The 13,363-nt window shown below is 38.3% G+C and overlaps 1 protein-coding gene across 7 annotated transcripts in view; it reads right to left on the reverse strand.

Moving 5' to 3' along the window:
• EXOC6 (exocyst complex component 6) overlaps positions 1 to 13,363 on the reverse strand; it is a 230,353-nt gene that overhangs the window by 197,385 nt on the left and 19,605 nt on the right. For 2 of the 7 annotated variants that reach the window (XM_030334694.1, XM_030334686.1), the window contains exon 1: positions 3,340 to 3,884. The exons of 2 other annotated variants lie outside the window; for them this stretch is intronic. In XM_030334694.1, the coding sequence (XP_030190554.1) occupies positions 3,340 to 3,539 (200 nt within the window). In that variant the 5' untranslated portion in view covers positions 3,540 to 3,884. Of the gene's footprint in view, positions 1 to 3,339; positions 3,885 to 10,868; positions 11,615 to 11,991; positions 12,195 to 13,363 lie in introns of those variants that run through there. 3 more of the 7 variants (XM_030334693.1, XM_030334695.1, XM_030334692.1) reach the window with 3 other exon arrangements.

The following is a 13,363-nucleotide window of genomic DNA, read 5'->3' on the forward strand; positions in this document are numbered from 1 at the left end:
ATTTAATAAACAATTTTCCTCTCACTTATGAAAGAACTAAGGTTCTTTACAATCAAGTTACCTATGTTTATTTTTTAAATACTTCACTTTCACTTTAATTAAATAAGTACCCAAGTATTGCTTCTCAGACAATATCTGATAACTGTTTTGATTTTATTTTCTTTTATTTACTTATTTATTTCTGAGACAGAGACAGAGCATGAGTGGGGGAGGGGCAGAGAGAGAGGGAGACACAGAATTGTAAGCACGCTCCAGGCTCTGAGCTGTCAGCACAGAGCCCAACGCGGGGTGGGGCTCGAACTCACAAACCATGAGATCATGACCCGAGCTGACCTCAGTCGCTCAACTGACTGAGCCACCCAGGCGCCCCAGTTTTGATTTTGTTTTCTAAAATTTGGAGCCTAAATAAAGAAAAAAAATAAAACTTTCAAGATATGTTTTACACCTAAAACTGTCTTTGAGATTTCCCAGAGCAACTCTGTAAGAGCATAGTTAGTTGTTTACTTTCAACTTACAAAAAGATATGCTAGAAACAATTAGGTTTGTTGTACTACTGTAGTAAAACTTGCACTGGAAAAGTCAAATTAGAAGAGATGCTCAGCCTTCCTACATTAAATCTGTATAGGTAAAAAGTGTCATAATACAAACATTTCTGAAATTGTGCTCTTTATGGGAAGTCCCTAAAGATTTGTCAATTTGCTAGCTGTGATTATGTTTCCACTAGCCAAAAATGTTTAAAATAGTAATGCACTGTACATTACAGAAAATTCCACCATTCCAATATTAGTTATAGTAATAAGTTAAACATAACCATTAAATCTAACATGGCTAGTTTTTGTTTTACTCTGATGCTTGCCTAAATTAGCTCTGCTAAAAGCTGTAAGTCAGAGTTTGCGTCTTCAATAATGAAGGACAGTATTATAGCCTCATGCTACTTCAAATTATTGACATTCCATAAAATACACTTTTTTTAAGTTAAACACAGAATAACTATATGACCCAGCAATGCCATTCTTAGGTATATACTAAAAAAATATATATTGAAACCAGTATTCAAACAAAACCTCGTACATGAATGTTCATAGCATATTCGTAACACCCAAAAGACAGAAACAATCCAAATGTTCATCAATTGATGAATGGATACACAAAATGTGCAATAGCCATACCACAAAACATTGGTCAGTCTTAAAAAAGAAAGAGGTATTGATACATGCTACAACACTGACGAATCCCCAAAACATCATGGAGTGAAAGAAGCCAAACAGAAAGTCACACAGTATATGCTTTATTTAAGTGAAATATCCAGAATAAGTAAATCCACACAGAGACAAAGCAGAATAGTGGTTGCCAGGGGCTAAAAGAAGAGGAGGAATGGGGAATGACTGCTTTTTCCTTCTGCAATAATGAAAGTTTTGGAATTAGAGGTGATGGTTACACTTTGTTAATGTACTATAAATTCAGTACTAAATGTCACTGAATTAAACCTTTAAAAATAGCTTATTTTGTTTTGTGAAATTTACCACTATTAAAAACAAGAAGCTTCCAGAACTCACAAAGCTGTTTCCTAGTAAAACAACCATACTTAGTAAAAATTATTTAAAACAAACAAACAAAAAAAATTCTAAAGTCTCTGGAGGTTGTTCTAAGAGCATACAGCAAATGAAGAAACATTTATTCAAGAAAATCTACTAAAGGCTTGATAAGAACAGTAAGTCTGTGGCCCTTGAACCATGACCCACATCCTTCCTCTCTAACCCCCAGCTCAGCATGATAGAAGCTCCATCCTGGGTGGGTGTGGCTAAGAAGGCAGGGCTTCCTCTCCCCCTAGGTTTCAGTCAAGGGTGGAAAAAAAGGACAGACATCCAGCATTTCCCATCCTCCCTCCCACCAACTTTGTGTTCCAGGTAAGTGTGGCCAAGAAGGTTGGGGGCTCCCTTCTTCTACCCAGTCTCCCTTCCTCCACTCAGCCCCATGAAAGGGTCACAGAACGCAGCCAGGAATATTAGGCTCCTGACTGCCTCACTACAGCTCACTCACAGGACAGAGGCTCTGAGCACACCAGAATTTACTCCCATATTCAGAGTCCTGCTCTTAAAGCAAGGGTGTCTAAGAGAAGCAAGCCACTGTTCCTAACCCAGCTTTGGAGAAGTGGCTCCCACAGGGAGATACAGGAGGTAAGTGCAGACAGCTGCAAAGCTCTCCCCAAAGAAAGCGACTTTATTTAAAACAGAGTGTAGAGAAGTTCAAACATAAGGGCACTCTTGAAAACAATGGTGATTTTGGTAGCACACAATTGAAACAGGAGGCTCACAGGTCGCCTAGTTTACCAAAGAGAACTAGGGAAAGAAAAGATTGAGAGCCCTCCTGCAGTCAAAACACATCTCAGACACTGGCCTGAAAAACCTCCACTGCACTCAAACACATATTTGTACAGCATGCTCATAGCAGCATTATTCATAACAGCCAAAAGATGGAACCAATACTAGTATGTATTGATGAATGATAAACAAAAAATAATGTATACATGCAATGCAGTATTAGCCAGCCTTAAAAGGAAGGAAATTCTCACACATGCTACAACATGGATGAATCCTGAAGGCATTATGCTAAGTGAAACAAGTCAGTCACAAAAGGACAAATATTATATGATTCCATATATATGAAGTATCTGGAGTATTCAAATTCATAGAGACAGAAATAGAACGGTCATTGCCAGGGGCTGGTGGGAAAAGGGAATGGGGAGTTAGTGTTTTAATGAACACACTTTCAGCTGGGGAAGATGAACACATTCTGAGGATGAATGGTAGTGATGGCTACAGAATAACTGTGAATGTACTTAATGACACAGTATATTTAAAAACTGCTAAAATGGCAAATTTTATACAATGTATATTTTATCATAATTTTGAAAAACAGGGGTGCCTGGGTGGCTCAGTCAGTTGAACAGTCACCTCTGAATTTTGGCTCAGTTCATAATCTCATGGTTCATGAGATCGAGCCCCGGGTCGGGCTCATGCTGACAGCCTGGAGCCTGCCTGGGATTCTCTGTCTCCCTCTCTCTCTCTGTCCCCCCCCCCCACATGCTCTCGCTCCTGCTCTCTCTCAGTAAATAAATAAAAACTTTTAAAAAAATAATAATTTTGGAAAACAAGATACAAAACTGAAGATTAGAAAATTAGAGGATTTCACCCCCTAGAAAAATCATTAAGCCAGGAATAAATGTAAAAACTAGAGAGATAAATAAAAAAGTTATACCATTTATTCCTTTGACATTTATTGAGTACAATCTGCTTAGATGGGTTCTAGCTGCTGGAGTGTGCAATAAATCCCTGTTACCTGAGGGTGCATTCATCTCCCAGCTGCTGAGGACTCCCAGCTGCACCCTCCTCTGGAGACCAACAAGTGGGAGGCACGTGGAAGTCATGCCACACAACACACACACGCTCTAGGGGCAACCTGCAGCAGATGAGAAATTTGTGGAGATGAGGGAAAAGAGAAGCCCCATGGCTCAAAGGAGAACAACTCCCTGATGTCATTCAAGCTCCAGAGCTACCCTTAGACTCAGGTGATAGTATCAAGAGTTACTACAATATATTATCTAAGCTTTCTAGTTTTCTACAACAACAAATTATGAGATAAACAAAGAAACAGGAACTGTGAGTCATACAAAGAAAAAGAAACAGGCCCCATGAGATGGCTCAGATGTTGGATTTCACAAAGGCTTCAAAGTACTATAATTCATAATAGTGAAAAGAACTTTACTTAAATTAGTAAATGAAGGTATGATGACAATGTCTAATAAAAGACAATATTGATAAAGATAGGTATTATTTCAGGGGCATCTGGGTGGCTCAGTCAATTAAGCATCTGACTTTTGATTTTAGCTCAGGTCAGAATCTCATGGTTCATGAGATCAAACCCCACATCAGGCTCTGCACTGACAGCACAGAGCCTGCTTGGGATTCTCTCTCTACCTCTCTCTGCCCGTCCCATGCTCTCACATGAGCACAGCTCTCTCCCTTTCAAAAATAAACATTAAAAAAAGAAATTATTTTTAAAAATGGAAATTCCAGGGGCACCTGGGTGGCCCAGTCGGTTGAGCGTCCGACTTTGGCTCAGGTCATGATCTCGCGGTTCTTCAGTTCGAGCCCTGCGTCGGGCTCTGTGCTGACAGCTCAGAGCCTGAAGCCTGCTTCAGATTCTGTGTCCCCCTCTCTCTCTGCCCCACTCCTGCTTGTGCTCTGTCTCTCTCTGTCTTTCAAAAATGAATAAACATAAAAAAAATTTTTTAATGGAAAGTTTGTAGTCGAAAATCAGCAACAGAAATGAAAAAGGCATTAGAGGATGTCAACATTAGATGTGAACTGGCAAAAGAAAGACTATTTGAAAACAGACTAATAGAGATTATACAATCCAAAGAACAGAGAGAAAAAAAAAATGAAGAAAATGAACAGCACCTCAGACAAATGTAAATGCCATTAAGCACATCAACATATACATGATGAGGGCACCACAGTAATATTTTATGATGGTAAAAAAGTCAGAAAGAATGTTTGAAGAATATTTGATGGAATTATGACTAAAATTCCCAATATGCTAAAAAATAATAATCTGGACATCGAAGATAACCAAGGAACTCCAAGAAGGATAACACAAAGAGATCCATACCCAAGCACATCATAGTAAAAATAATGAAAGACAAATAGAACATCTTGAAAGTAGTAAGAGAAAAACCACTTATCACATACAAGGTTATACCAATAAGGTTAACAGAAACAATGGAGGCCAAAAAACAGTGGGATGACATAGTCTAAGTGCTAAAAGAAAAAACTGTCAACCAAGAGTCTAATATCCAACAAAACTGTCCTTGAAAAGTGAAGGTGAAACAAGAATGTTCCCAGCTCAACAAAAACTGGGAGAATTAGTTAACAGCAGACCAGTCTTACAAGAAAAACTAATGGAAGTTCTTCACAATCAAAAAAGTGAGCCCAGATGTCAATATAACCACACACACACACACACACACAGAGAGAGAGAACACTAGTAAAGCTAACTGTGTAATTATAAAAGATAGTATAAATAGCATCTCTCTTAACTGACTTAAAAAGCAATTGCAAAAAACAACATGTGCATAGTTCTATTTGTGGGCCTAACATACAGAAATGTAATATATTTGACAGTAAGAGCAAAAAGGAGGTGTAGGAGCAAAGCTGTATTGGAGGAATAAAATGACACAAGATGACATCCTACAACCCAGCAAAAAATAAAGACAATCAGAAATGGTAATTAAGGGTTAATACTGTTGTAACAAACTCCATAAATACATACTTGCTCTTCTTTCTTCTCTCAGCTTCTTTTTTTTTTTTTTTTAATTTTTTTTCAACGTTTATTTATTTTTAGGACAGAGAGAGACAGAGCATGAACGGGGGAGGGGCAGAGAGAGAGGGAGACACAGAATCGGAAGCAGGCTCCAGGCTCTGAGCCATCAGCCCAGAGCCTGACGCGGGGCTCGAACTCACGGACCGCGAGATCGTGACCTGGGTGAAGTTGGACGCTTAACCGACTGCGCCACCCAGGCGCCCCTCAGCTTCTTTAAAAAACAGAAAGTTATATAAAGTAACAATCACAACAGTGTACTGTTGGGTTTGTAACATATATAGACGTAAGACCTATAACAAAATAGGACAAAAAAGGGAAAGAGAAAATAGAGATATAAAGAATTAACATTTCTGTATTTCACTGGAATTAAGTTAGAATAAATCTGAAGTTGATCCTGAGAACCACCACTAAGAAATAACTTTTTAAAAGATACTGAAAAACACCATTAAATTAAAATGTTATACTGGAAAATATTCACGTAATAAAAAAGAGTGCTGAAGAAAGGAACAATGAAGCAAAAAGGAAATGTGACATATAGAAAATAATAAGTAAAATGTCAGTAAAATAAATATAACTAGGTAAATAACAACATTAAATCCATAAATGGATTAAACGAAAGGCAGAATGTTAAAATGGGTGACAAACAAGATCCAACAATATGCTATCTATAGGAGGCAATCTTTAGATTTAAGTATAAAAACAGGCTGAGGGGCGCCTGGGTGGTGCAGTCGGTTAAGCGTCCGACTTCAGCCAGGTCACAATCTCGCGGTCCGGGAGTTCAAGCCCCGCGTCGGGCTCTGGGCTGATGGCTCAGAGCCTGGAGCCTGTTTCCGATTCTGTGTCTCCCTCTCTCTCTGCCCCTCCCCCGTTCATGCTCTGTCTCTCTCTGTCCCAAAAATAAATAAACGTTGGAAAAAAAAAAATTTTAAAAACAGGCTGAAAGTAAAAGTACAGAAAAGGACATATGATGCAAAAAGCCACCATAAAAAAGCTAGTGGCTTAACTAATATCAGACAAAATAGACTTTAAAACAAGTCTACAGATAAAGAATATTTTATGATAGTAGAAAAGTCTATCAATCAGGGATATATGACAATTATGCACATACAGGGCACACCAACAGGGTCCAAAACAACACAAAATAAAAGCTATCCATTATCTAACAATGGACATTCCTCTCAAGTGCACATGGAACATTCTCCAGAACAGACCATATGTTAGGCCATAAAAGAAGCCTCAATAAAATTAAAGGAACTGAAATTATTCAAAGTATGATTTCCAACCACAATGTAATGAAATTAGAAATTAATAGAAAGACACTTGAAAAATTCACAAATATGTGGACATTAACACACTTCTAAGTAACCAATGAGTCAAAGAAGAAATCATAAAAGAAATTTTAAAAATACTTCAAGACGAAGTTAAAGCAGTGCTCAGAGGGAAATTTGTAGCTGCAAAAGCCTGTATTTAAAAATGACAAAGATCTCAGGGCGCCTGGGTGGCTCAGTCGGTTAAGCGGCCGACTTCAGCTCAGGTCATGATCTCACGGTCTGTGAGTTCGAGCCCTGCGTCGGGCTCTGTGCTGACAGCTCAGAGCCTGGAGCCCGTTTCAGATTCTGTGTCTCCCTCTCTCTCTGACCCTCCCCTGCTCATGCTCTGTCTCTCTCTGTCTCAAAAATAAACGTTAAAAAAAAAATTTTTATAAAAAAAATGACAAAGATCTCAAATCAAGAGCCGAAGTTTCCATCAGAAGGCAGCAATAGAAAGAAAACTAACACAACACAAGCAGAAGAAAGGAAATAATAAAGACTAGAAATGAAATAATTAGAAAATAGATAAAAATCAATAAAATGAAGAGTTGTTTGGTTTTTCGAAAAGATCAACAAAACTGACAAACCTTTAGCTAGGTTGACCAAGGAAAAAAAGACAGACTCAAATTACTAAAATGCAGAATGAAAGAGGTCATTACTACTGACCTCACAGAAATAAAAAGGGTTATAAAGGGAATGCTATGAACAACCACATACCAACAATTTGATAACCTAGAAGAAATGGACAAGTTTCTAGAAAGATACAAATCTGATTCAAAAAGACTAGAAAATCTGAACAGATTTCTACAAGAAATTGATTCAGTAATCAAAAATCTCCAAAGAAACACCATATGGCTTCACAGATACCAAATATTTAAAGAATTAACACTAATCCTTCACAAACTCTTCCAAAAAAGTGTAAGAGGAGGGACACTCCCTAACTTATTCTAGGAGACCAGCATTACTCTAATACGAAAGCCAGATAAAGACATCAAAAAGAAAACTAGACTTTTATTTCTTGCAAATATAGATGTAAAAATACTCAACAAAATTGTAACAAACCAAATCCAACAGCACAGTAAAAGGATTATACACCATGACCAAATGGGATCTATCCTAGGAATGCAAGAGAGATTCAACATTAAAAAATTTAAAAAAAACAAAAAAAAAATCAATGTACTATATACCACATGAATAGAACAAAGGGGAAAAAAACCCACATGGTCATCTCAGTTCAGGGAACACTAACCAACTCACTCTCAGATACTATTCTCATACCAAAACCAGACAAAGGCATCCCCAGAAAATAATAGACCAAAACCTCTTATGAATATACATGCAAAAATCCTAAACAAAATACTAGCAAACAGAATCCAGCAACATATAAAAAGGATCATACGGTATGATCAAGTGGGATTTTTCCCACAAACAATGACGGTTTACATCTGAAAATTAATGTGGTATACCACATAAATACAATAAAGGATTAAAAACCACACAACCATCTTAATAGATGCAGAAAAAGCGTCGGAAATATTGAACATTCTTTCATAATAAAAACATTCAAGAAACTAGGAATGAAATGTAACTTCTTTGACATAATAAATGGCACCATGAAACTTCCACAGCAGCACATGAGAGTGCCAGTTGTTCCACAACCTCACGGATACATGGTATGGTCAGTCTTTTTAATTTTAAACATTCCAATAGTGTGATTCACTGTTGTAGTTTTAATTTGCATTTCTAACGACTAATGTTGTTAACCATCTTTTCATGTACTTATTTGCCCTGTGTGTACCTTCTTTGTGAAGTATCTAAATCTTTTACCCATTTTTTAATTGGATCATTTGCTTTCTTATCTAGGCTCAAAGACTTTTTTTATACAGTGTGGACACAACTTATTTTTTTTTATTTTTTTTAATGTTTATTTATTTTTGAGAGAGAGAGAGAGACAGAGCATGAATGGGAGAGGATCAGAGAGAGAGGGAGACACAGAATCTGAAACAGGCTCCGGGCTCTGGGCTGTCAGCACAGAGCCCGACGCAGGGCTTGAACTCAGGAACCGCGAGATCATGACCTGGGCCAAAGTCGGACGCTTAACTGACTGAGCCACCCAGGCGCCCACAACTTATTTTTTTTAATGAGATATGTGATTTTTCAGATATTTTCTACCTGCCTGTGGTTTTTCATTCCCTTAATGGTATCTTTGATATCCACATGTTCTCAATTTTGATGAAGTCCAGTGTATCAATTTTTTCTTTTATATATTATGCTTTTGGAATAGTATCTAAGAATAATCTCCTTAACCAAAGTCACAAAGATTTTTGCATACAGTTTCTAGGAGTTTTGTAGTTATGCATTTTATATTTATGATCCACTTTGAGGTACTTTTTAAATATAGTATACAGTATGGATCAAAGTTCATTATTTTGCATATGGATATACAATTGTTTCACCCATTATTTAAAAACACTGGGGCGCCTGGGTGGCGCAGTCGGTTAAGCTTCCGACTTCAGCCAGGTCACGATCTCGCGGTCCGTGAGTTCGAGCCCCGCGTCAGGCTCTGGGCTGATGGCTCAGAGCCTGGAGCCTGTTTCCGATTCTGTGTCTCCCTCTCTCTCTGCCCCTCCCCCGTTCATGCTCTGTCTCTCTCTGTCCCAAAAATAAATAAACGTTGAAAAAAAAAAATTTAAAAAAACAAACAAAAAAAAAAAAACACTACCGGGGCTCCTGGGTGGTTCAGTCGGTTAAGTGTCCTACTTCATTCAGCTCAGGTCATGATCTTGTGGTTTGTGAGTTAGAGCCCCACACCAGCTCTGTGCTGACAACTCAGAGTCTGAAGCCCACTTCAGATTCTGTGTCTCTCTCTCTCTCTCTGCCCCTTCCCCGCATGTGCTCTATCTCTATCTCTCAAAAATAAATAAACATTAAAAAAAAATTTTTTTAAACACTACCATTTTCTGGTGGGTAAGCATCCAACTCTTGGGTCTCAGCTCAGGTCACGATCTCACTGTTTCATGAGTTTGAGCCCCTCATCAGGCTCTGTGCTGGTAGCTGGGGGCCTGCTTGGGGTTCTCTCCCTACCTCTCTCTCTCTATCCCTCCCCCCACTCCTGCTGTCTCTCAAAATAAATAAACTTTAAAAAAATTACCCTTTTTTAATGAACTGCCTTTATGTCTTTGTCAAAAATTAATTTGACCACATGTATGAATCTATTTAAGGAGTCTCTTATTCAGTTTCATGGATCTATTTATCTCTTTTTTTGTGTGTATTTATTTTTGAGAAAGAGGGAGAGCAGGTGCATGCGAGCAGGGGAGGGGCAGAGACAGACAGGGACAGAGATCAGAAGCAGGCCCTACAATGACAGCAGAGAGCCGGACACAGGGCTCTAACTCAGGAACCATGAGATCATGACCTGAGCTGAAGTGAGATGCTTACCTGACTGAGCCACCCAGCTGCCCCGTGAATCTATTTGTTTATCTTGATGCTAGTATCTCACTGGCTTGATTACTATAGCTTTACAATAAATCTTAAAAACAGGTAGTGTAAGTCTTCCAGGTCCATTCATCTTTTCCCAAGTTAGACTCTTCTAGGTCCTATGCATTTCTTTTTTTTTTTTTTTCAACGTTTTTTTTTTATTTATTTTTGGGACAGAGAGAGACAGAGCATGAACGGGGGAGGGGCAGAGAGAGAGGGAGACACAGAATCGGAAACAGGCTCCAGGCTCCGAGCCATCAGCCCAGAGCCTGACGCGGGGCTCAAACTCACGGACCGCGAGATCGTGACCTGGCTGAAGTCGGACGCTTAACCGACTGCGCCACCCAGGCGCCCCTCTTTTTTTTTTTTTAAATGCTTATTTATTTACTTTGGGGGCAGGCAGGGGTGCAAAGAGAGAAAGGGAGAGAATCTCAAGCAAGCTCCACACTGTCTGCTAAGAGCCCAAACCAGGGCTCAAACTCACAAACTGTTAGATCATGACCTGAGCCCAAATCAAGAGTGAGACACTTAACCAACTGACCCACCCAGACGTCCCAGTCCTATGGATTTCCATAGAACTTCTGAATCAGCTTATTGATTTCTAGCAAAAAAAAAAAAAAAAACCAAAAAAAAAACCAAAAAACCTTCTGCCGGCATTTTGATTTTGTCCAAATCTAAAGACCAATTTGGGGAAATTACCTTGATAGTTTGTCTCTTCTAAGGAATTTGTCCATTTCTTCTAAGTTGGCAAATGTATTGGCATGAAACTGTTCATAATATTCCTTTAATATCTGTAGAATCTGCAGTGATGTCACCTCTCATTCTGATACTGGTATCAGGAATTGGTAATCCCTGATAACTGGTATCTTCTCCCTTTCTTTCTCAGAGATTTATCAACTTTACAAATCTGAAAGAAATAGATTTTCATTTCACTGACTCTCTCAATCGTTTTTCTATTTCCCTTTTCATTGATTTCCATTCCAATCTTTATCATCCCCTTTCTTTATCAGCTCCTTTCTTTGGCTCTTTTTGACTTCATTTGCTCTTCTTTTCCTAGTTTCTTAAATTAGAAGCTGAGGCCATTGATTTGACACCTTTCTTTCCCAGTGAAGACATTTAACACTATAAATCTCTAAATATTCTGTGTGCTGTACCCCACAAATTCTGATGTGTTTCCATTTTATTTAGTTCAAACACCTTCTAATCTTTTTTTTCTGGTTTCTTCTTTCACCCATGTGTTATTTAGATGTGTGCTATTCAGTGCCCAAATATTTAGGAATTTTCCCGTTTTCCGTTATCGACTTCTAATTTAATTCCACTGTGGTCAAAGAACCATATTGTAGGCCAGCTCCAATGAAAAGTCACATGCTTCTCATTTAATCATTAGGAATAAAAAGTAAATCTGGAAGGGGCACCTGAGTGGATCAGTCAGTTAAGCATTTGAATCTTGGTTTCAGCTCAGGTCATGATCTCATGGTTTTTGAGTTCGAGCCCCACTGTGGGCTCTGGGCTGACAGTGTGGAACCTGCCTGGGACTCTCTCTCCCTCCTTCTCTCTCTGCCCCTCCCTCACTCTCTCTAAATAAATATACAAACTTTAAAAAAAAAAAGTAAATCAGGAAAAGGTGAGGCTGAAAAAGTCTCCCATGGAGAAAAAAAAATAAAAACAGAAACAGTATCAGAAGCCAGTAGGCCAACTAAAAGATAATTGGGAAGTAACAAAAACTAATCTTAATAGTAAGCTCTCTGAACCTCAATTTTCTTATTCCTATACTTGCAGAGGGGGGTGGGTGTTTAGATGCCCAGGACATTAGAGACCTTACCTATTTGTTCACTGCTCTGTCCCTAACACCAAGCATGTGATAGGCACCTTGATGTCCAGGTGAATTGATGTCCAGGATTTGCTTCAAAATAATCCAGGGTGAGGGAGAGTGGATAGGGGAACAGATGGAATGACACTGGCCAGGGTTGAAATGAAGCTAGATGATGGCTTCATGGTGGTTCATTATACTATTTTACTTTGTATCTTTCAAAAAAAAAAAAGGGTTTTTAGAAATTTAATATTAGCACTTATTGGAACCTAGAGAAAAATCAGTAATAGCTTAAACACTGTTCAGGAGAAACAACTGCTAGCTGTGCCTTCTGCGTGTATGTAGAGTGTGCTTGAAATGAGATGACAAGTGTGTGTGTGTGTGTGTGTGTGTGTGTGTGTATATATACATATATATACATATATATATATATATATATATATATATATATACAGGGTAAGTATGAGTCACTGGAGTTGACCAAAGAAACAGCATAGGTTTCAACAAAGTGAGGTGACACAATTGCCCAGCAAAAGAGAACAGAATGATAACACTATGAATATTCTTTTTGTGTTACAAAAGTCTCAATATATTTCAAAATTTTCTTCTAAGTTAATTTCCTCTCTTTTCAAAGATAATGCCTACCATTTTTTCCCAGCAGGAAGTCTCTCCTTCATAACCCATACTATTTTTAAAAATTGGCTGTTCTGATAACTATACCACATACTGTACTCTTTCAGTTTCACCACGCAGTAAGGAAAACAAAGCTTCCTTTTAATCTATGACTTCTACTTTCATTACCAAATGTACAGAGTTTTATGAAAAGAAAAACTATGTTGGAAAATTAAGGAAATGCACTAATTATGCTTATCGGAGCATAGCAGGAACTTCATGTGACCAAAAAAAACATTCATCAGGTGCCTACCACATGCTTGGTGTTAGGGGCACAGCAGTGAACAAATAGGCAAGGTCTCTAACGCCCTGGGCATCTAAACACCCACCCCCTCCCCAAGTACAGGAGTAAGAAAATTGGGGTTTAGAGAGCTTAAATGATTTTTGCCCACGACTGCACACTTCTCCAGTAGTAGGACTAGGGCAAAACACTCCAGACTTTCAGGGCAAGGTGGATTTACATTATATATTGATATGGCTTCACTTGATACTACATCCAAGTCCACAAAACATACAGTGCTTCATTTCGAGGAAGTGTATCCTGAATACTGTTAAAGCACAATCATTCCTAAGTACCCTAAGTGAATAATAATTTCATTATTATCCTTATGAGTTGAAACCTTATATTTAAAAGGCACTTATTCTTTTTTTTTAAGTTTACTTATTTACACATTTTTAAGTAATCTACACCCAAGGGAGGGCTCGAACTCAC

Source organism: Lynx canadensis, chromosome D2 (genome assembly GCF_007474595.2).
Source record: "Lynx canadensis isolate LIC74 chromosome D2, mLynCan4.pri.v2, whole genome shotgun sequence".
In the NCBI taxonomy this organism is placed as follows: Eukaryota; Metazoa; Chordata; class Mammalia; order Carnivora; family Felidae; genus Lynx; species Lynx canadensis.